The sequence below is a fragment of the Panthera tigris genome, chromosome F3 (assembly GCF_018350195.1).
Source record: "Panthera tigris isolate Pti1 chromosome F3, P.tigris_Pti1_mat1.1, whole genome shotgun sequence".
Classification (NCBI taxonomy): domain Eukaryota; kingdom Metazoa; phylum Chordata; class Mammalia; order Carnivora; family Felidae; genus Panthera; species Panthera tigris.
In genome coordinates, this window is record NC_056678.1 from 32,778,078 (window position 1) to 32,802,601 (window position 24,524).

General features: G+C 43.5%; 1 protein-coding gene and 1 non-coding gene across 9 annotated transcripts in view; one reads left to right on the forward strand and one right to left on the reverse strand.

Annotated features, from left to right (window-relative positions):
- Nucleotides 1-24,524, reverse strand: part of HHAT (hedgehog acyltransferase) — a 321,914-nt gene that overhangs the window by 271,773 nt on the left and 25,617 nt on the right. For all 8 annotated transcript variants that reach the window (XR_006214213.1, XR_006214214.1, XM_042976895.1 and 5 more), the window contains 2 exons: nucleotides 22,548-22,681; nucleotides 9,598-9,665 (listed from right to left, as the gene is read on the reverse strand). Coding sequence is in view for 6 of the 8 variants with exons in the window: in XM_042976895.1 (XP_042832829.1) it covers nucleotides 9,598-9,665; nucleotides 22,548-22,638 (159 nt within the window). In the remaining 2 variants the exon portion in view is untranslated. The remainder of the gene's footprint in view (nucleotides 1-9,597; nucleotides 9,666-22,547; nucleotides 22,682-24,524) is intronic.
- On the forward strand, nucleotides 1,100-1,216 carry LOC122236078. The gene has a single exon (XR_006214277.1). It is a non-coding gene; the product is annotated as a U5 spliceosomal RNA (small nuclear RNA).

Here is a 24,524-nt window from a genome sequence, read left to right on the forward strand (position 1 = left end):
CACATGAAAAGATGTACAACATCACTGTTAGGGAAATGCAGATTAAACCATGAGATATCACTGCACGGCTATCACAACAGCTAATATTTAGGGTCTTAATAATACCAGATGCTGGCAAGTATGCAGAAAAACTAAGTATCTCATGTATTGCTAGTGGGAGTGTAAAATGGTAGAGCCATTCTGAAAAATAGTTTGGGCTGCTCTCTACAAAAGTAAACATACCTGTATCGTACAATCCAGCAATCAAGCTCCTAGATATTTATGCCTGAGAAATTAAAACTTATGTCCACACAAAAACCTGTACACAAATACTCACATTATATGTATTCATAATAGCCCCAAACTGGAAACAGCCAAAATGACCTTCAACAATGGAATGGTTCAACAGTGTGTGGTCCATCTGCATCATGGACTAACACCCTGCAGTGAAAAGCAATGAACTACTGATACACATAACTTGATGGATCTCAAGGACGTTATGTTAGAGTGTGGAAGAAAAAAAAAAAAACAGTCTCAAAAGGTTACATACTATATGATTCCATTTGTATAACATTCTCAAAATGACAAAATTATGAGATGGAAAATGTAACTGGTTCCATGGGTTAGGGACAGGGAGAACAGGATGGGTGTGATTAGAAAGAAGCAGCAAGAAGGTTCTGTATCTTGTGGTTCTGTATCTTGCTTGTGTTGGTGGTTAGGGGATAGAAAAGGAAAGGAATGGAACCATACTCAAAGTCCCAATATACAAAAGGGCTAAAACTGTAGTTTCTGTGGTTGAACCAGGACAAAGCATATAGACAGATTTCTGCTTCGCCCCCTAATGGTGGCTCCAGGAGCGGCAGTGACTACAAAGTTGAACACTCTCAAAGTGGATGACTCAGGCTTCTCATTTGCATTCCCATAGTACCCTTCATAGAGTACAGTCTTTTCAAATTTAAAAGAATATTTCTTCCAACTCAATATTTCTAACTATGAGAAGCATACTTACAGAATTTCTTGTACAAACTTTGGGTAGAGAGTAGTACTGATGGATAAAGAGTCACCATCAGTGAACTAGGAGTTGTGGTTGGTGGACTAGTAAGATTGACAACCCAAAGCCATACTCTGGTTTCTCTTCAGATCGAATAAATCTTTCGCCTTTTACTAAAGATTTCCGTGGAGAGAAACAATTCTGAGTCTTTGGACAATTTTCTGAGGCCTTGCTTTGTGTAAGGCTGTATCAGTTGTTGTAACAAAAGACCAATCTTGTAGGAGTGGGGGAAAAAGAAAAGTCCTTACAGGACATTTGAAATTTTCCTTTTTGCTAACTTTAAGAGCCATTATGCTGAGTGTCAGCAGAGTGACACTTAGCAGACTACTAAAATAGCAAGTTACTAATTAGGGACATTATGTGATAGAACCATTTCACTGTACAATGAAGCCTGAGTAGTTTACTAGGAATGTCTTCTAATGGCAAATAGCTTGGAATCCCTCTCTATATAATTTCACAGTAGCGCAAGCTCCAAAAGGATTTCATAGGGTTCTGGGACTGATTTCTTCTGCTTGCCTAATAAATGTGTGATAGAATTTGGTCTGAGGTTTGCTTTCATGAAACCTGGGAGCCAAATGATGAAATAACTAACCCCACCCCCACCTTTATTTACATCTTTGCCCACAAGTCCCACTATCTCGATCTCACTCTCACCCTGCAGCTGCTTCTAACTTCTTTTAACAGAGACTTACCAACTGTGATGTCATGATTTTAAAAGGCAATAACCTTTTAAAGAATGCTGACAGGCACTACTTCTAGGAAACTACTGAGAGAAGGAAGCATTTCCCTTCCTCCCCGCATCTCTCCCCGAGTTTCAGCTCCAGGCTGCAGTTCACACTGCCTAGGCTGGAAGAATCTGCTGCTTCTCTCTGAATGCCATTAGAACACGGAAAGAAGGAGTGAGTTGGCATGTGAAGGGCTCTAATCGGAAATGCAGTCCCAGATGGCTGCAATTCAAATAATATCCAATATCGTTATCTAAAGCCACACCTGAGAGTCTATTACCATAAGCAATGTTAGAAATAAATAATTTAGAAGTGAAAGAAGTGGTGTTCAATATATACGGTGGGTTAGAGATTTTCTCAGGCTCTAATACTCTTCATAAGGATGAGGCACAACAGTCCCTCAGACAGTGGCCCCCTCTTCAGAGTACTTGGATAGTGAGTTCAGCCCTGAAAACACAGAGAGAGAGAGAGAGAGAGAGCGCGAGCGAGCGCGCATGAGCAGGGGAGGCACAAAGAGAGAGGGAGACAGAATCCCAAGCAGGCTCTGCACCATCAGCACAGAGCCCCATGCAAGGCTCAAGCTCACAAACCCAGAGATCATGACCTGACCTGAAGTCAAGAGTTGGATGCTTTACTGACTGAGCCACCCGGGCGTCCCTGGAGGAGTACTACTGACCCATCATTTAAAATGCCCTGTGAATTAAATCATCATTCTCTCTTCAAATATAAAAGTAAAAGTCATCCCTCAAAAAAAAAAAAAAAAAAAAAAAGCCCAGCACCCAGAGCTTCAGGGAAAATGGCCCTAAGTCTAGCCCTCCTTTGGTTCTATGTCCCTTCACTTCCTAAGACTATCCCCTGATCAGACTCACAGGGCGTCTGCTCCCAACCATAGAGTAGGGCTGCCTCAGCCTCGGATGAATCCTTCCTGCAAGTGGCTCGTAGGAGAACCTAAAGTCAGAGAGCAGAGGCTTCTCGAGCTTTCAGGAACAGGTTTAATGGGAAGTTTGGCACCTGCCTACTAATAAATGTTGCACACATGGCACAATTCACATCCAGACTCTTTTCCCAGAACATACTACTTGGCAGCAAAGTTGTGGGACAGGAAGATATTTAACTGCTACCCACCTCCACCTGCTGGAAGCTACTAAGAGTAAAACCGAAGAATCTGACTTTTGTTGAACCACCAAGCAGATTTGGGTCAGTTCAAAGCATGGCCCTCCAGGGAGGGCCTCAGCTCAAATCTGCCTCCTCCAGGGAGCCTTCTCTGGCCATTCCAAGGTTAGAAATTCTCCCAGAAATTTTTGGCTATACTAACAAGAGACACTCACACGCCTGGAAACATTGTGTTAAGTGTAATACTAGGGTCAATTTTCAGGCAGGACACACAAATAGGGCCAGTTGTCCTGGCTGTATATTACTGGTATCTGTTCAGTTTGCTTGAGGCCTCTCCCCTTTGTTAAACACAGACAGCAGCAGCCCTGTTAAAGCTATCTGTCAGCCTGGCATTCTCAGACACGGTGTAAGCAACTTAAGGAAAGAAACCACACCTCTTACTTCTCAGCTTCTGGCACCTCTCGAAGCCTGGGCCCCAAAGTAGTTGGTAAGTAAACAGTCACATGTAAACTGACTGCTTTGTGGCCAAGAAATTTCTCACTCAAAACCTATTTCCCCACTGCAAGTTCTAAGTATTCATGGGAAACACCCCGTTTCTACTCATCCCTCTCCCTTTCCCCTTCTCTCTCTCTCTCTCTCTCTCTCTCTCTCTCTCTCTCACACACACACACACACACACACACACACACACACACACACTTAGTTTTGCAGAGCTAAACTCTTGGTTCTAACTTCACCTTATTTCCCCTGGCTTCTTCAACTGCCTTTATAATGAAACAATATTTTCTACGAACTAGTGGATATGAGAGAGAGGAGGGCAAAGCAGGGTGCCTGTAGGCTCAGAGTGAATGAGCAAATGTGATGTGTACCCATCTGCATCGCAGATCCCATTTGGACACAAGGCAGAGAGTGACACTTGTTTCTGTCCTCCCCAGGAAATCACCACCACCTCAGTTTCGTCCTGCCACATATCAAGAAGGAAATCCAGCTGGGATGAAACTAGATAAGAGTATACTGACAGGTAAGAAGCAGGAGTTCTTTATGTTAACAAGAGGGAAATCAAGCCCAACGTGTGCTCGTGAACCTTCCTTCCATCACCAGGCTGTGGGTTTCTTGGCCCCACCATGTGGAGATTCTTCAGCCCACATTCTCTCTGCCCGGAGGGGCTGGCAGAGAGCACAAGAATCTGCCTCTGCTGAGCAGCCCCTCTGTGAAGGGGCAAAGCTGCATAAAATCCAATTTTCTGTTAATAAGGATAGGCTTAAAGTTCTCACGCACAGCCCAAGTGCTTATTAATCTGTTCCCATCAGATGGAGGGAGGCAGAGATATATAAAGACACTGGCATCATCTTTGAGGGGCTATGGCTTAACAAAAATGAGGTAAAAAACCTAAACTCTCTAAACCCGCCAGAATTTACACACATGAAACAAAGCCAATGTTGCTGAGGGACCGGTGTTCCTTTACAGTAAGCCCCCAACAAGACAGGCGTGTTCACCGTAATCCAACAAACACTAGTGGGCTCTCAGGCAGGGAGAGGTGGAGACGAAAGATCCTCTTACATCTACAACAGATGACGGTTAGATAACGACGGTTCAGGAAGGAGTCCTGGGAATGGAACTCACAGAAGAGAGAACGAAATGCCAACGGGAGGAGGGAGCAAGGGGAGAAGAGTCGGGGACGGTCCCCTCTGGGCTGTTCCTCCAGCAGAGGGGAGGTGCACACCAGTCGCGGGAAGCGTCATGGGTAGGAAACATCAAGGCATCTGCAGGGAATGGCAGACAATCCTGTTACGTAGCAGCAAAGGGTGACCACAAGGATCCGAGGTGCTGTAACCAGGTAGGGTCAGTGGACAACTGGGCCTGAATGTCAGCTACGGAGTCTGTACTTCACACATCAGAAATAGGGGGCCATGAATGGGTTCTGAGTAACATTAGGAGGTAACCCATCCCGGACATTAACTCCAGAGATGCAGAAATCTCGGGGGCTGAGGGGAGGTAAGGTAAAGGTGCAAGGTGCGCAAAGCAGGAAAATCACAAGGTTCCTGGAAGAGGCCACAGAAGACCCTATCGTGGTCAGCCTCCATCTTACGCCTCCTCCCCACACCCAGCCTCCCAGCCAAGCTGAATGATTCTCGCTCTCTCATCCGGGTCCAAATGCACACTACGCCCTTCACCCACCTTCCCCACTGGCTCCCAGCACCGCCGCTGGAACCGCCATGAGTCCAGGTCATATGCACCTTCTGCTTCCGCACGCCCCACGGAGGGTCGCACCACACGCCTCGCCACCCATCGTCACCTTTCCCCCAAACCCAGAGCCCAGTCAGGAGAGACACTGAGCCCGGAGTGTCCTGGCCTCCCCACACACAGCACATCCCCTGCAAACCTCTTACACAGTAGACTCGCAAGGAATATTTGTTAAGTGAATCAAAACAGAGCTTGTTGTGTTTTTAAGTATTGAAATACAGAGGAATTAAAAATTAAGCTGAACCTGAAAATCTGTACAGGCAAAAACTTCAGTAGCTAAAAACTGTCTGTGCTTTAGAATAGTACCTCTTTTCTCCTCACCAAGACTTAACTGAACAAGCTTCCCTTCTCTGATCGTGTCTTTTCTTCCTAACCCTCTGACAGGCACCGAAAATCCCTCTCTGCCTCTTCTGAAAGAACTTCTTACCTACAAGGATGCCCCAGTTTCAGAACTTGCCACAGGAAGGAGTGTCTTCAGGAAAGAAGGAGGAATCAATTACATGTAAAATCTTTCGTGTTACATTAGGCTTTTGAGTGCTCTCTCCAGTAACAGTCTGCTTCTGGATTTAAATGCTTCTCTGCAGGACATTACCTGCTTGCCAGAGAAGGGGAATCAGCAAATCTCAACTCTGAAACAAGGAGGTTTTCCACGGAAGGTAAAAAATAGCAAGCACAACAACACGTACTGGGCATACGTTCTGCACCAGGCACACACATGCTGGGCCTTTTCTGTCCAGCATCTCTTTCCCCACAACCTCCCCTTCCCGTGTAATAAAATTAAGGCTCAGAGGAGGCAAAGCATTTTCCAAAATGCTGTAAATTGCATTGTGAACTCAAGTCCGACCAACTCCAAACCTGCACTCTTTCCATTATGCTACCAGAACCAGAAATGATAAAAGGGGAAAAAGTCATGACAGTATAACCTGACATAGAGCTTCGCTTGTTATCAGTTTGATTCAGACCCTGTCCAGAAGCAAGTTTCCTATATCAGGCAAGGAACATGGGCATGAAACAGTTTCCTTTATCTCTTGGGACCACCAGCAAGAAAACCAGCACGAAGACAAAGACAAGGGGACCATCAAACACCAAGACAGAGAACGGCCAGAACTGGAAAGGTACCAGGCGGGACCCATCCCTGGCCACCCATGGGCTCCCAGCACACAACTGTTCCAAGAAGCACTGGAGCCTGCAGGGAAGGGCGCTTCTAGGCCCAGAGAGCAGATATTGCAAAGGATGCAAATGTCTCAGCATATGGGTCATGAGCAGTCATCGACGGCTGCACCCACACAAGCTCTCCCACCACATCTGGTGTCTCAGCAAGTGCGATTGACTTTATACCAGGCCCAAAGGCATTCCTGATTGGGCTATAATCCTCCAAACTGTTAATCAGCAAAAACTGGAGGACCATGGTCCAGCCCAGACCCCCTTCACTATCCAAGGAAGCTCCATCTTGAGTCAGCATCTCCCCACTGCCTCTTTCCCTTCTCCGGTCATGGCGATCCCCTCTGGAACAACATCTCCCTACTGAGGACCGTCCCAAATCCTACCATTCTGTGGAGCTCAGCAGTGCGGGAACTTCCTCCTCCCCAAAGCGGTTTCTGAATGCCTGGGCCGCGGTGGTCTCCCCCTACCCTGACTATAAACACGGGCGCACTTAGCATTTACCTACATGTCTATCCAGATGCAGTTAGTTCTGATGCATTTAACTCCAGTGTCACAACCTGGCACAGTTAAATTCAACAAAACACTCACCTCTTCTAGGCACTGAAGAGGCAAGAATGATTAAATCCCAGCCCTGACCTTGTGGGACTCACAGTCTAGTGAAGGATGGATAATGTAAGATACAACTGTCCAAATACATTTATCATCATAGGGCACAAGATACAATCCAAAGCATTCTATCACATCACCGCATCTATTTGCTTCATATCATTTAGCTCAATCTGTGGCTGTTACAATTGTCCATTTACCTACCGTCCATCTGTCCCCACCAAGAGACAACGGGACAGGAGCCTTGTCTGTCTGGTTCACTACTGTGTCCCCAACACTCAGTTCAGACATGGGCACAGAAACACACTCATTAAAAGTAGTACGTGTGGAAGGAGATAAAGAGAGAGGCAGTGAAGTGTCAGGAATGATGAGCACGAAAGCCCCAACTTAGAGGTCCAGGCAACGCTTCTGTGACAGGGAGACAACTGGGCTTGGATATGAAGAGGGAGTAAGGACCAGACCGGGAAGGGGAGAGACACAATCCAGAAGAGGAAACCGGATGACCAAAAGAAAGGGCAAATCAGAAATGACAAAGGCAGTGCAGGGAGAGCTCCTAACTATTGCGGCAGACCGGTTACTCTGGTAAATGCCTGGAGACATTTTTGACGGTCATGACTTGGGTCAGTGGTTGCTGGTACAGTCCAGGGAGGCTGCGAAACACCCTGCAATGTACAGAACAGCTCCCCCACAACAAAGAATTATGTGGTCTAAAATGTCAGTAGCACTGAGTTTAGCAACCCTAACATTTAAGGGATGGACTGGTCAGAGAACATTAAAGCTTTTGTCTAAAGTTCACAATTCCTACACTCACCAAATAGCTTCTTTTGATTAGAATTTGGAGCAGGGTAGCATTTGCTTACCACCTCCTGTAACCTCAACAAAAGGAAATGTTCAGCAAGGAGTGTCCAGAACCTATCTGGCCTCTCTATTAGCTGAGATAAGACTTTCAGCAGATATCCGTGCACTCCCTAATGCTGCATTTGGCCTCTGGGTCTGTTTTATGATCTTCACCAAGATCATAGTGTCAATTTCCCTCATCCGTTGACGATCCACCAGAACTCTCTGTCTTCCCTCTAAATTCTAAGACTCCAAACTACCCAACCCATTTGCAAGGGATGAGACACAGAAAGATGAGGACAACAAGAAGTGCTCAGTAGCATCAGATAAATGGATGGATGGTCAGATAAACAGAGGGATGGACAGATTTGTCAGAGTGGAAAAAGACGGAGTCCTTGGAGCTCCAAGGGCATGCATCTGTGCCTTGTGCACTTTTCCAGGAAGGCAGGGTTGTGCTGCAAGTTGACACCCACGCCTCCCCCAGCCCTGCTATGGGGGAGTGGTCTGTCATGGAGAATCCTTAGCAAAGGTCATCTCCCCCAGACTCCGTGGCCTTGGCAGGGAGTCAAGCAGCTGGACTTGAAGGAGTGGCAACAGGAGCTGGGAAGTCAGCAAAGACAAAGCCCCTCTGTCTGGAAGTGGCACACACAGCAGGACTGAGCCTGCCCCTTGACAATGAAATCTGCGGTAGCTCCAGAACACGCTGGGGCCTGACTCTCAGTTCAGCTGCGCAGGCTGCCTCCCAATCACTTCTCTTCTCAAGAGCTGAAGGTCTCTTAGTCTACAATGGGTTTGTTTATTTTTGCCCCTGGCAAACAATTCGGTATTGTCTGAAACGCCTGAATTGTAACTCTAAGAGGGAAGGAAAAAAAAAAGAGGAGATCACCATTTTTTTGTTGTTGTAAAAGATCCAACAGGGGAATATTCCTAAAGAGTGGATCTTAAAGCTCACAAGGGCTACCTCCTGCTACATCTCAAATTCCACCATGGCAGAAGTTTCCCAGATTTCTTCATCTCTGAAGTGAGCATGACACCATCCACTTTACAGTCTTACTAATATCCTAAAAGGGCTTTTTTTTTTTTTTTTTTTTTTTGAGAGACAGAGAAACAGAACATGAGTGAGCATGTGCAGAGGGAAATAGAGAATCTTAAGCTGGCTCCACGTGGAGCCCAACATGGGGTCCTATCTCACAACTGTCAGATCTTGACCTGAGCTAAAATCAAGAGCCCGACCCTTAGGGGACTGAGCCACTCAGGGGTCCCTAAAAAGGCTTATTTAAATCAGAAACATTTACAAATGGATGCAGTGAATGAAAACTCAATTTACACCCAACTTTTCATGGGAACTTCGGGTGAGTAGAACAAAAAGCCAGGAATGGTGCCCCACACGAGGCAGGACATTCTTCCCAGTCCCAGAAAAACATAGGCCTTCCATCTAATAGAGTGGCTCCATACAAAGCCAGAGCTGGAAAGAAGGGACAGATTACCCTAGAAAATCAAAATGGAAATTGAATAAATTGCTACAATTCTAAGCAAGACCTGCAACTCTCACAGCAGAAAACTATCAGCACAGGCAGTGCCCAGTTTGGAAACGAGTTGTCTTCCAAAAGTTCATTTGTAAGTCGGGTGTTCGGAACTTGGAATGCATCCTTTTATATCCCAAGCCAGCCCACAAACACTGACGGAACTTCGAATACATCTGGCACACCACCCACGGCAAAAAATAAAAAAGCAATGTTTTTATATCATTTAAAAAATCTATCAAAGCTCTCAGAAAGACAAAGACACAGCTCATCACTGGCCAAATACAAAAGTGATGCAAAATACTGAAACGAGGTTTGAAAATTGAGAAGCTTTATCATTTACCCACTTAAGTACCTTCTTAAATCCTCCAAATAAAGTGCCAGCCTCCAGGTCAAACTGTCGGTCCAGTTCCTCTTCATGTTCTGACAAGAAGAAAAACAGTGTTTCATTAGTCACAAATCTAAATAAAACTGGGTTGGTTTAAAAGGAGACGCATGAAGAGAAAGTGTGCTTCCTGGAAAAGCTGCCGGTGGTCTCAGCTACAGGCATGGAAACGGGTCACACACCTTGACCCGCCGCGCCAGCCTTCTGTGACCTAAGTTCCTGGAACTACGTACGTAGTGGGGCTGACAGAAATGTCCCCTTCAACTTGTAATATAAAGGTCACAAATGGAGAGTGATCAAGAGAGAAAGCTTCCAGCACCAGGAACCAAGGGAGGAATTAGCAAAAATGCCTCACTTGTATAGCTGGTGAAAAATTATCTTAAACAGATCACACCACAAAATGATGATCACAGCTCCATGATATGGACATAATGCTAACAAGATTATAAAATGGAATCATATAATGGTAGTAAGTATAAGCATACAGTTGGTTTAAAACAGAAAGTATAACAAAATATTCATTCAAATACTTCTTAACGGTGTACAATAACCAGGCCCACATTTAATATATATCAGGAATGAAGCAAAACAAGACTGGCATGGCCTTTGCCCTCCTGGGGTTCATGGTACCCCAGGGAAGAGAGACGAACCAATAATGATAAATTACAACAGTGCTGATGAATACCATGTAAGGAAGTGAGGAATGTTAAGGTGTCTGTACGACGTCCAGTAGGTAGCCCGATGGGTATGAATGGAGCTCACGAGTACCCTAAGTTGGAGATGAGGACTCAGGAGTCCTCAGCATAAGGGTGATGAAGCCACCAGAATGGCTGAGATCGCCCCCAAAAGGCACAGAGTGCATAGACCAGGGAAAACCAATGCTCATCAGACCAACACCCTACAAAAGCCACAGAAGAACCAAAAAGGAACTACCCAGAAAGATTACAGGAAAACCAAGCGAGTGTGCAGTCATTAAAAAATAATCACGAAATGATGCTGGTTTCACAGTAGGATCCAGGGGCAGATTCACACACACTAGAGGCAAACAGCAGCCCGACCCTCCAACCACAGGCAATACTGCCTCCAGGAACAACAGAAAAATGAGGGGTGGTAAGCACTGGCCCAGGGTGCCCCAGGGCACAACTCGAGGACACATTCACACTGTATCCTGAGTGGTCCAAGAGGTGCTGGGGAGATGTGGGATTGAAGCAGGGCTCTGGTCCTTTCTGTTACTGCTGTACACACATCACGGTGTGTGTGTGTGAACTGTGCACAGACTCAAGTCCCAGGGAAGAGCCCACAAACAAACAGAACATTATGCAATCCAACAAAGAAATAAAAGTAACAGGAACCTCCTAAAATTCATTAACATAAAAAGGGTAGAAAACCTCTAGGCCTCTGGCCTCTTCTGTTTTGGCTTCACTAACATACAAAGAGCAACCTCCAGAAACATCAGAATTGTGCAGAACTGAAACAAAGCAGAAACCTGCTTTTTTTTTTCTTCTTTTTTAAGAGTACAACGCAGAAGCAGTGAAATTTTACAGGCTAAAGCATCAGACTTCTTGAAACTGGAACAGAGCTCCCTCTAGTGGGAAAAAGGAATCCTACACAGATAGAATTCCTACTGACCAACTGAAATACTATAGGAGACACCGTCATACAAAATATAAAAAGATGAAATTAATTTTAGCATATTTTATTTATCTCAACATGGAATCAGTATTAAACAATTATGGATGAGTCATTTTACATTCCTTTTTCTAATTCTTCAAAGTCCAATATACATGTTATCCTTACAGTACATCTCAATTGGAAACGGTCACATTTTGAGTGCTTGTATGGCTAATGGCTACAGTATTGGACAGCACAGCTCTCCACCAAAAATCCTCTCTCAGGTTTAGAGAATTTCTACAATTCACCGTCGTCTGATTTCTACACACACACACACACACACACACACACACACACACACAAATACATTCGCAACCCCTTTGGAAATCACTGCCTCCAAACCATCTTAAGTTAGTTGACAATGTGCTGCTATGTAACTTGGTTGAGAGAAGAGAATGGCCGCTGAAAACGTGTAGCGGGAAATCCTTCCTGAAGAGCTTCAGCCTTCAGAACCTCTCCAACGAGACCCTCCAGGTAGGGATCCCATATTCCCATACTAGAGGCAAGAGATTTCATCATACCTCACACACACTCAAGCAAAAGGACGCTGCAAATGGAGAGAGGCCTTCCCTGCCTGAGCATTTCTCTCCACACCACACAGGCCTGTCGGGCAGAGCCAGCTCTTTCTTCGAGGTGCCCTGGTTCTATCTCCCAAAATTCCGCGCTCCACAAAACTGCCTGAGAGCATAGAAATGAAGCAATTTCTGCTGATGAGCCCTCATTACTAAATCAGCTGTTGATTCTCCCCACTCCAACCACCACCCAACAAAAGGATACATCAAAGTCCCATTCTACCTACTGAGTGAGAGGATTTGCATTTTAATCGATGCCAATGAGCTGTGGTGGTAAACCATTTACTTAAAAGCACTAACTAACCTACCCTTTTCACCCTCAACATTATGATAGGAAACCATTTCTGGGGTAGGGTGGGGGTAATTAGAGGGCAATAATCAGGAAGAGGGGGAAACACACACACACACACACACACACACACACACACACACACACACACACCCTTGTATGACACCAGCCACTGCCAGGGACCAGCACACCCAATCATGGCTTAACATGTCCTGCTGTTTCTATGCATTTGAAAAATTCCAATCAGCTCCTACTGATTCTTTATTTCTCTAGGAAGCCGCTGGGTACAGCAGACTGTGGCAGTAAGTAAATGAGTGGAGAAAGGGAGCAGAAAAGATGGGCTTCTCAAGATAAGAGAATTTAATGGTAAGCACCTCTCAAACATTCATATGAAATATAGAGAAGGATGGCAAAGTGCTGGTTTTTCCAGGACAACTCCTGAGAAATGGGAGGCCCTCTCCTCCCTTCTCCCAATTCCCACTAAGGGAATGAAAACTTGATTTGGAAATAGCCCAAGCAAAAGCAAATCAAATATGTAAATAGGATGCAAAGCAATATATAACATAAACAGCCTTCAAATCTAATAGGGCTGCTCATCTGCTACTCACCTGAAAGAAGCCAGGCCACCAGGGGCGCGACTTGCATGGAAATCCTTAGGGCTCCAAGAAAGGAGGAAGCAGCCCGGGACTGAGATGGAACACTCCAGCAAAGAGGAAGCCATAAACTCCTGCATTTCTCTTGTGTTGACACAACAGGGAGCCCCGGCTGGACGAGTGAGGAGCTATGGAGTCCAACACTGAGGGTTGCCTTCAAATGCCCTCCAGCCCAGGCCCTGTCTCAAGTCACCGTAAGAAGTTTACTGCAGGTGTTCAGAAAGTAGCCTCTCTGGAAGCCGACACTCCCCTCCTTTGAGGGCCAGGGTCCACAATGGAGGAGAAGGCCAGACAAGCCTGAGAGGATAGGCCAGGAAGCTTAGATTCCGAGTAGGAAAGCCGGAACTCAAATGTTTCCTATGACCCTGGCCACAGGTGACAGGGGAAAGAGGGTCAACTCGAACATGAAGCATTGCCAAACAGATCACTAGGAGCCTGAGCTGTGACACCACACTACTGATGCTAGCCACGAAGATAGGCTGTCCACTTCTTGGCTCCCCCAGGGGCTATGCATTTGGGTCCTTTCACAAAAGACCTGTTGACTAAAGGGTCCCCGGTGGCCCCTTCCACGGTTATAAGGGCAAGGCCACCTGTTGGAAAACAGGACCAGTGGACGGCCCCCCATTTCCCCTCCCAGAACTGGGCCCTCCAGAGTTGCCGGTTCGTCTTACAACCAAATTCCTCTAGTCACAAAAGCAGGGAGGATAACTTTTCTCCTGATGACAAAGCCCATCCCTCATGAGAAGTTAGTGTGTTGTATGAACATGACAAAGAATCTCTAAACGTGCTGCTATATCCTTTCCTCATAAACAAAGACTAGGGGTAAGTGAGAAGCACAGGTGAGTTTAGGAATAAACAGGTAGAAGGTGAAAATGCTCAACTACAGTTGTATCCCACTTTAAGAACAACTAGTATATAAACAAAGAAATTTGATGTGGCAACTCAAATCCTTTGTTGCATGTTTGCTTAAATATCAGGGCTTCCTGGTGCCATGGAGTTTATTTAGAGAAACATTAACCTCGGCTCACTGAAGATTTTTAAAAACAAAAATAAAATGTCTGTGAAATGGAAATGCCAATTTATGGAAAACACCATTCTGTTTAATATCCAACTAATCCTAATATCCAACTTTTCAGGCAGAGAGCACAGCATAACAGCTAAGCCTGGGCTCTGTAAAGCCAAAAGGACCTAGGGTAGCCTACTGTTCATTACAGAATAATCGTCACAGGAAAAAATTGGTAGAATTTATAAATAAACCCAAGAGATTATATTTTGAGAGAGCAAACAAATACGCTGAATAGACAAAACCTTTGTAAATTCCCTAAAGCAGGAAAAAAAAAAAAATGAGACATGTACGTTTCAAAACATTGTATGACATGGGGCACCTGGGTGGCTCAGTTGGTTAAGTGTCCAACTTTGGCTCAGGTCATAATCTCATGGTTCATGAGTTCGAGCCCCACATCGGGCTCTGTGCTGACAGCTTGGAGCCTGGAGCCTGGAGCCTGCTTCGGATTCTGTGTCTCCCCCTCTCTCTGCCCCTCCCCTGCTCATGCTCTGTCTCCCTCTGTCTCTCAATAATAAATGTTAAAAAAAAATTTTTTTTAATAAAAATTTTTTTTAAAAAATTAAAAACAAAAACATTATATGACCTACAACTGGATATTAATACATTTGAAAATTTCAATGAAATGGAAAAATATAGGGTGCCTTGCTGGCTCAGTAGGCAGAGAACATGACTCTTGATCTCAGGCGTGTGAGTTTGAGCCCCATGTTGGGTATAGAGATTACTTAAAAATAAAATCAGAGAGGAAAGAAAAGTATAAATTACTCGAACTGACTTCAGAAAACCTAAATATAACCTGAAATAACTGAAAGATACTGAAGTTTTCAGTGAATCTATCTATTTCCAGAGACCCCATGCCCAGACAAACTTACAAGTGAAGAATATCAAACTTTGATGCTGACATTTCGCACACTATTTAAACAGTTCCATAACATGACAGAAAATGAAAAGTTTCTCCATTCCTATTATAAAGTTAACAGAATGCTAATACTGAAATCTGATTAAGTGGAAAATAAAACCACAGGCCAACGAATCTCACTTAGAAATTAAAAGAAAAAAACTTGGAAACAAGGCATGTATTTGAAAATACCACGGTCAAAGGTTTGATGTAGGAATCCATATAAACTAGACTGCAAAATTTATTTCTTTAAAATATCATGTCAACAGCTTGAAAAGGGAAAACTACGCAATCATCTGTATAGTTGCTTTAAAAATGAATTCAACATTTATTGCTAATTTTAAAAATTTAGTAAAGGGGGCTAACCAGATTCATTAGCATGATTTAAAAAAAAAAAAAAAAGCAAAACTTACTCAATTTTTCAGTAATGGTAAAAACTATAGAGGGATTTCCATTAAAGTTAGAATTAAAAATTGGGTCACCTGGGTGGCTCAGTCAGTTAAGCTCTGACTTCAGCCCAGGTCATGATCTCACAGTTCATGAGTTCGAGCCCCGCGTCAGGCTCTGTGCTGACAGCTTGGAGCCTGGAGCCTGCTTCGGATTCTGTGTCTCCTTCTCTCTCTCTCTCTGCCCCTCCGCAGCTCATGCTCATACTTTGTCAAAAATAAATAAACTTAGGGGCGCCTGGGTGGCTCAGTCGGTTAAGCGGCCAACTTCGGCTCAGGTCATGATCTCGCAGTCAGTGAGTTCAAGCACCACGTCAGGCTCTGTGCTGACAGCTCAGAGCCTGGAGCCTGTTTCAGATTCTGTGTCTCCCTCTCTCTGACCCTCCCCCATTCATGCTCTGTCTCTGTCTCAAAAATAAATAAACGTTAAAAATAAATAAATAAACTTAATTTTTTTTAAGTTAGAATTAAAAATAGCATTCTTTCTCAACTACTACATTGTTCTAAAAGTCCCGGCTAAACAATAACAGAAGAAACAAAACCATTAGTATCAGCTGTGGATGATATTGTCTAAACACAAAAATCAGGAAAAATCAAAGATAAGTTAATGGGACATTAAGAGAATTCAATAAACTGTTGGAATATAACATACACAAATCAAAATAAATACCTTTAGACCAGAAATAATTAGCTACAAGTTACAGGAAATACAATAGGAAAATTTCCCAATCATAAAAGGAAAAAAAAGAAAGAAAGACTCTGAATAGAAATTTTTGCAGGACCTATTATGAAGAAGGCCAGGAAACTTTATTGAGGGAAACAATAGACCTTGAATGCACAAAGAAAAAATACCATATCCCTGGGTGAAAAAGTACAATATTATAAGAATGTTAATTATTTACAAATTAATTTCTAGGCTTACTGTAATTCTAATGAAAATCCTGTTGAGATTTTTTTTAGAATAGTTTCAAATATGTATACAAGAAGAATAAACCAGTAAGAATAGCTAAGTGTGGAAATGAAGAAGGATGAATAGTAACTTACTCTATCAGATACTCAAATATTTTATAAAGCATTTTTAATTAAAACCGTGCAGTTAATGATGTGTGAACTGATTGAGAAATCAATGAAACAGAGAAGACATGCCCACCCCTCAAACAATCTGGGGTATATGTAAGAATTTAGCAATGATTGGGCCGCCTGGGTGGCTCAGTCGGTTAAGTGCCTGATTCCTGATTTAGGCTCAGGTCATGATCTCACAGTTTGTGAGGTCAAGACCCACACTGGGCTCTGTGCTGACAGCATGGAGCCTGCTGGGGATTCCGTGTCTCCCTCTCTCTGCCCCTCCCTAGCTCGCTCACAGCCAGCGCGTGCTTGCTCTCTCAAAAATAAACATTTAAAGAAAAAAATATTAAACAATGATCAAGACTGCATCATAATTCAATATAGAAAGAGTTAATTGTGTTTGGTTATCTATTTGGGAAAATTTTAATTTTTTCCCCTTCATATGATATACCAGATACATAGGAGATGGGTTAAAGAAGAAAGCTCAAGTTGCTGAAATACAAGAAGAGAGATGTTTTCCAAAAGAAGTATTACTGGCACAACCTTCCTGGAGAAGGGGAAATCTGTCTAAAACCTTAAAAATATTCATGCAGTTTGACTCTATGACTCCTCTGGAAATCCTTCTTCCAGAAATGCTTCTGAGAAAAGCTATCAGGTACAATACAACAATACAAAGAGATTCCTTATAAAATAACCATTCAACTCATAGAGTTGGAACATAATGGAAGAGAGCAAACCCAAAGAAACAATAAGGAAGGAAATAAAAGCAGAAATCAATGAACTGGGGCACCTGGGAGCCTCAGTCAGTTAAGCATCCAACTTCAGCTTAGGTCATGATCTCACAGTTCGTGAGTTCGAGCTCCACATCGGGCTCTGTGCTGACAGTTCAGAGCCCGGAGCCTGCTTTGGATTCTATGTCTCCCTCTCTCTCGGCCCCTCCCCTGCTCCCTCGCTCTCTCTCAAAAATAAACATTTAAAAAAATTAAAAACTGAAAAAGAAATCAATGAACCAAGAAAAAAAAAAAAAAGGAAACAACTGAGAAAATCTAATAAAGCCACAAGCTGAAAAGATTCATAAGCTCTCTGGCACAGTTGATCAAAGCAAAAAACTAGGAGGAAGGGAGGGAAGGAGGGATGAAAAGACAAACAAGGGAGGAAATTAGGGAGACAGTGAAGGAGAAGATGTAAAACAAAATACACAATAAGAGAGAAAAGCAAACCACAGAAACAAACTATTTTAAATACGAGTATTACGAACAATACACTAACCAAACTGAAAACCCACATAAATGTATAGATCCTCAGAAAGCTACAAAATGTCAAAATAGGTCCAAGAAGAAATAAATTTGAACATAAACCAATAAATAAATTGAAACAGGAGTCTAAGACTTCCCTTCCCAGATGTTTTCCCAGGTGACCTCACAGCATTCAGGTTTTCACAGATAATTCAACTGTTTTCATGTCAAGAATTACACCAGACTGACATGAAAACAACAATATACGGCCCTCTTTTAGGTGTAAGCGTTAACAGAGCTACCACGTGGCATAATCTCCTCTTTCTTCATGTTAAGTGTATGCAGAGAGACATAAAAGTGTCCTACATCTACTGAACCACGAGGGCATAAACTTAACGCAGTAGGTCTGGATTAGCCACAACGTTGTCGAGCGCCAGGGGAGAGGTCACCAAGCATAGCAGATCACCACCACCCCACCCCACGTATTTCCAGATGACTTGGAGATGCTCTACGCCTGGTAGAGTCGGGAGGAAGAAGGGGTGCTCTGTTCAGTCCCTGCTGTGAATTTACCAAAAGATTCCATTTGACTAAGGCCATTAAAATCAGTCTGCTGTCCCTAATGGCCTGGCAACCGTGCTTCCACAGACAGAGCGCAGTGAACAGGATGCCTGCTCTATGCCCAGAGAAAGCAGCCGTGCAGATGCCCACTGGTGGCATTTCACTTAACGGGTAAGTTTTGAGCCTGTAATATGTTCTAGGCACTATATTTGCCCCAGATACAAATGTCCCAAAAAAGTTTACAGAAGACAGTTTTCCCAGTGACCTACTTCTACCGTGTGGGTAAACAGCACTTTTCCCCAAATTAGACAGTAAGACAAACAGTAAGTCAAACAGCATGACCACCTCTGGGTCAGCTGAGGTGTAGAAAAGCTTTGTGCTATCCACAGAAGGATTCCCTCCACCCCGATCCCAGCAGCTCCCATGACACAGAAAGGGAAAATTTTATTCCAGTGGGATACAATTTTAAAATTTAATAGAATAGACAGAAGAGCTTCCTCTTTTAAAGCAAGGTGCTTTAGGAATTAAATTATCAATAAATAGGAGAGGCAGAATAGGATAAAATATTGGGGCTAGAGTTGGACACATTGGAGTTTAAACCCAGTTCCATTGGAACTTATTAGACATGTTACCTTGGATAAATTACATTTTTCAGCCTCTGCATCCTCATCTGGGTAAAGAGGTACAACACCCATTGTGGTAAAGAGACTCCAAAGATGACTGCCATACATTCCATGCACAGGCGTGCTGCCCCAGCCATATGGAGGTATAGTCTTTCCTCCCCCTGAATCTGGACTGTGCTGTGGTTTGTTTTGACCAATAAATGAGGTAGAGGTGAGCTGTACAACTTCCCAGGCTGAGCTTCAAGAGATCCGCAGCTTCTGCTTTTGGGCACTTGCAGTACTCCCTCTTGAACCCAGCTGCACTGTTAGGAGAAATGCAAGCCATGTGGAGAGCCATGCAGACAGAACCTCTGCATGCTAGCTGACAGCCGCCCGCTGAGGTCTTGGCCAGCCATGTGAGTGAGCCACCAGATGCCTGCAGCCCCAGCTAACACAGAGCAGACCTGCCCTGCTGAGTCCAGGTGAGGTTTGCTAAAAACAAAGTCTCACAGACCACAAAAATGAATTAGTGTAATCCATAACATCAATAAGACAAAAAAGAAAAACCACATGATCATATCAATAGATGCACAAAAAGCATTTGACAAAATCCAACACTCATTTATGATTAAAAACTCTCAGCAAACTAGAGATAGAAGGGAACTTCCTCAACTGGATAAAGAACATCTACAAAAAACATACAGTAAACATCATACTTAATGGTCAGAAAGCTTTCTAAGATCAGAAAAAAGGCAAAAGTGTCCTCTCTCACCATTCCTTTTTAATATCATAATGGCAGTCCTACCTAGTGCACTAAGAAAATGAAATAAGGTATACAACATGGAAAGGAAGAAATAAAACTGTCTTTGTATGCAGATAATATGAATATCTATGTAGAAAATCCAAAGAATCTACAAAAAAAAAAAAAAAAAAAAAAAACTCCTGGAACTAATAAGCAATTATAGCAAGGTTGCAGGATACAAAATAAATACGCAAAAGTCAGTTGCTTTCCTACAGATGAGAAACAAACAAGTGAAATTTAAAACTGAGAACAATACCATTTACATTAGCACACCAAAAAAGTGAAATATCTAGGTATAAATCTAACAAAATACATACAAGTTATATGTTAGGAGAACTAGAAAACTCTGATAAAAGAAATAAAAAAACTAAAAAGACAAACTGAGAGCTATTCCATGTTCATGGATATTGTTAAGAGGTCAGTCTTACTCAACTTCATCTATAGAGTCCATGCAATCCAAACCAAAATCCCAGGAAGCTCTCTTGTGGATAATGACAACATGATTCTAAAGTTTATATGGAGAGGCAAAAGATCCAGAATGGCCGACACAATATTGAAGGACAAGAACAAAGTGAGAGGACTAATATCACCCAAATTCAAGACTTATTTTTTTTTTTAAGAATAGTCTAATTTTTTCTCAATGTTTATTTATTTATGAGAGAGAGAGAGACAGAGCACAAGTGGGGGAGGAGCAGAGAGAGAGGGAGACACAGAATTTGAAGCAGGCTCCAGGCTCTGAGCTGTCAGCACAGAGCCCGACACAGGGCTCAAACTCACAGACTGTGAGATCATGACCTGAGCCAAAGTCAGACTGAGCCAGCAGGTGCCCCCCCAAATTGAAGACTTATTACAAAGCCTTATGACTCAAGAGACCGTGGTGTTGATGAAAGAACAGACAAATAGGTGAATGGAACAGAATAGAAAGCCGAGAAAAAGACCCACATAGATACAGTCAACTGACCTTTGACAAGGAGCAAAGGTAATACAACAGAGAAGAGATATTCTTTCAACAAATGCTGGAACTAAATGTCCACGTGCAAAACAACTGAATCTAGATGCAGACTTTACACTCTTCACAAAAAATAATAGCAAATGGATATTATAGATCTGAATATAAACACTACTGAATCCTTAGAAGATAAGGTAGGAGAAAATCTAGATAACCTTGGCTATGGGAATTACTTTTTAGATACCAAAGACACAATGCATGAAAGAAACAATTGGTAAACTGGACTTAACCAAAATTTAAAGTATCTGCTCTGTAAAAGACACTATCAAGACAGTAAGATGACAAGCCACAGACTGGAAGAAAATATTTGCAAAAGACATGTTATCCAAAATACACAAAGAACTATTAAAACTCAAAAAGAAAACAACCCAATTAAAAAATGGGCAAAGACCTGAACACCTCACCAGATAAGACTATATATATATATATATATATATGTATGTGTATACGTATATACATATATACAGTCTTATGGCAATAAGCATATGAAAAGATTCTCCACATTACATCAGGGAAATGCAAATTAAAACAATGAGATACCACTTACACACTTACTAGAATGGCCAAAATCTGGAATACGGACATCAATTTATGGAAAAGACTGCCTCATAAGGTGAAGCCTCATGATGAAGACGGCAGAGGGACATGGTAGAAGGAGCCAGCTCTCTGATGCTATCTAGACACAATACGAGGCTTGTAACAATTATGCTGGAGGCTGTGTTTCTGCTGCCAAACGTGTCTTCAAAGTAATAAATATACCATATCATAGGGCTGTTCTAAAGATTAAATGAGACAAGATACAATACGTGAAGTATCTAATACAGTGCCTGACATAGAGTAGGTTAGCTCCTCCTACATGGGCCCTGGGAGCTCAAAGGCTCCAGTAGGGGAATGCAAATACTTGGCCAGACTTGAGAAAATAATAGTGCTCATCTACTTTAGATGATCCGTCTCTGCCACCGTTCCTGACTCTGAGTGGGACATATGTAGAATGGGAGAAAAGTCAATCCTGGTGATGTACATCCAAATCAGTCCGAGTAATATAGAAGGAGGTAGGTGTTCAGGGCAGAGCACTCTCAACTTTGCAATTTTAAGTGGACTTTTCAGCATACTCTCCTGTCTTCAAGATAAAGTCCAAACTCCTCAGATCAATATGCAATGTCCTTCACAGGCTCTCCCTGCTTTTTGATCTAGGCTCAACTCCAGCCACTGTCCCCTCACACTCTACACTCCAGTCTTCCCGAGGGGTTTGTAGTTGCCAGACCATGCTATGCTTCCTCACACCCCAAAGGCTTGTCCATTTGCTTGCAAACCCATCTCTGTCCACAGATCCTCTGACGCCTTCTCTACCTTCCTGGCTCCTGTTCTGCCTTGACAAAGCCCAGAAATTATCATCAACTAGGAAACTGTCCCTGACCACGCAAGAGGCCATCTTGGTCCCTCCACATTTCTGTCTCCCATTCTTCCACAGTATGGGAAGTTTTAGTGGCACATGGCCACCAAGCTAAGGACAATGTTCCCCAGTTTCTCAGCTGTGGCCATAAAACCTGGTGCTGGTCAACTAGGGGTAAGCAGAAGTGACAAGGGTAACTTGCCCAACAGGAGGGTTTCCATACCCCTTCCTATGGGCTGAAATGCAGATTTAGTGATGATTCTTCTTCAACAAGCATATGAAAATCACTAAACACAGCAGAACGAAAGGATGAAAGGAGTCTGGGCCTCCAACACCTTGAGCTGCCTCCACATATCTCAGAAGCAATGAGGGTGGAAGAGAAACATAAGAGGTTACTGCAGATCACCTCCACAGCCTTCAATGGCCATTGAATCAAACCTTCCTATTACAGAAGACCAGCCACTGGATCCCCTCGAAGTTCCAGGATGAGGGTGGAAAATTGCATTGATTCAGGTCATGGACTCAAAGTGTCCCAGACAAGGGAAAGCAAAGCAGGGTCCAAGTTATCCCAAGCCCATTAGACAATTTTTCTGACTCTTCTACCTCTGAGTACTTCCTTCCTCCTTCCTTTCTTGAGAGAAGTTCAGGAAAGCTGGGGTCTTACCTCTTGAGACTTTGTAAACTTCATAGAAAGAATATAAGTGGAAGCCTAGTGAAGCAAATAGGTAAAAAGACAGTTCCCATCGGGGCAGCATTGCTCCTCGTGACAAAGGGTCTTGGCAGACACACTGAGAGTTTCTAGGAAGAGAAACAGAAATAAAAACATTAAGCCGCAGACATGACACTAAGGAACAGAATCTTATCAGTTCACACTTGTTCTCCTAAGGACCCATCACTATTTAAGGTGATACAGATAGAACCCCAGTCACACTTCCTTCTGCCAGTAACTGTCTGCATCTTGCATCCAACATGCACACATACACATACACGCACACACCCTGCCTGCCCCGGGTTGGGCAGGTCTTCCCTATGAGCTCCCACAGCACCCCATCTGCCTCTGCACCCCAGACAGTTGTGTGTTCAATGCCTGACACGCCTGCCTCCCCCTATGGGGTAAGCGTTTGGAGAGCAGGGACCATGATTCACTGAGTCCCCAGTAACCAACATGGGCTGTGGAATGTAGCAACAAGGGAATAGTGCTCCATGAATAATAAATGGCTTCAAATCCTGAATAGAAGAAAAGTACAGATCTCTAAAACTCTTCTAAGCCAACAGCTTTAACCTCCTCATTCTCCCCTTCAGATGTCATCTGAAGTCGTTTATATGAATGGATGAATGAAAATTACTGTCTTCCATCTTGTATAAACTTAAGGGAGGTGAATAATGTGACTCCCATCAGCTATGGCAGACACTGCTAGCAGCCCACCCCATAATATTTAGTCTCCCTTCCTATACAGTAATGGAATTTTTAACTGAACGCATGGATGCTAAGCTCAACTATATAGTGTAGCCATGTGTGGGCATTTGAATAGTCCTGGGTGGCTCAGTTGGTTAAGCATCCAACTTTAGCTCAGGTCATGATTTCATGGTCCGTGAGTTCGAGCCCCACATCGGGCTCTGTGCTGACAGCTCAGAGCCTGGAGCTTGCTTCAGATTCTGTGTCTCTGTGTCTCCCTCTCTCTCTGTCCTTTCCCTGCTCATACTTGGTCTCTCTCTCTTCTGCTCAAAAATTTGTGTATAGTCCTGCGTAGAAGGCAATGATCATCCCCTTCCTGCTGGGAAAAGCTGGAACAGCCACATGGGGACAAGAGGTGAAAGCCATGTGGAAAAATAAGATCGAGAAGCCTCAGTCCCTGACTCCGTGTACCACCTCACCCCCAAAACTTCCCTGGACCATTTATACCTATACTATCAAATGAAAGAGAAATGCACTTCCGGGTTGTTTAAGCCTCTGCTATTCTCGATCTCTCTCTTACGGCAGCCATGTCTATATTCTACGTATTATTAGAGCAGGTGATAGGAAGTCCTAAAATTCTTCAAATGAAATCATCAGCTCCTAAGCAACAAAAAGTTAGTTAAATGGCTCACATTGTTTTCCTTAAGCCTCTCAAATATGTCTCACTGTGGATGCCAAATTAAAATAGGAGCAAAATTTTAAGCCCCAAGAAAATACTTCCTCATATGGGACAGTAATGCCAAAATCAGAATTCATACATTATCTCATTTTATTTTCACAATACCCTAGTGAAGAAGGTGGAGCAAGAGAGACAGGCAATTCACAGATGACAAATGTGAAACAGGATAAGGCCCCACAGTCAGAAATAACTGAGCCAGGGCTCAAATCCAGGTCGTCAGACCACTGGGCCCCCCATGCCTCCCCTCAGCCACGGCTAGCCCCATTAATGCCCGTTCACAAAGTTACTTGTCCCTAGAGCCTGGCTCAAAATCCGCCACGCCCAAACTCCTTTCTCCAGGCTGAGACAGCAGAAAAAAAATACACACTTCGGCTTTCATAAAATAGAAGGCCAGAAGTCAGTGGTCCTCCAACCAGAGTGCCCCTTGGTAATGACCTAAACGCTGCTCAGGCAGTTTGGTCTGCAACTGAAGGCATCCAGAAGTAGGCACTCGTGCTTTCAATCCC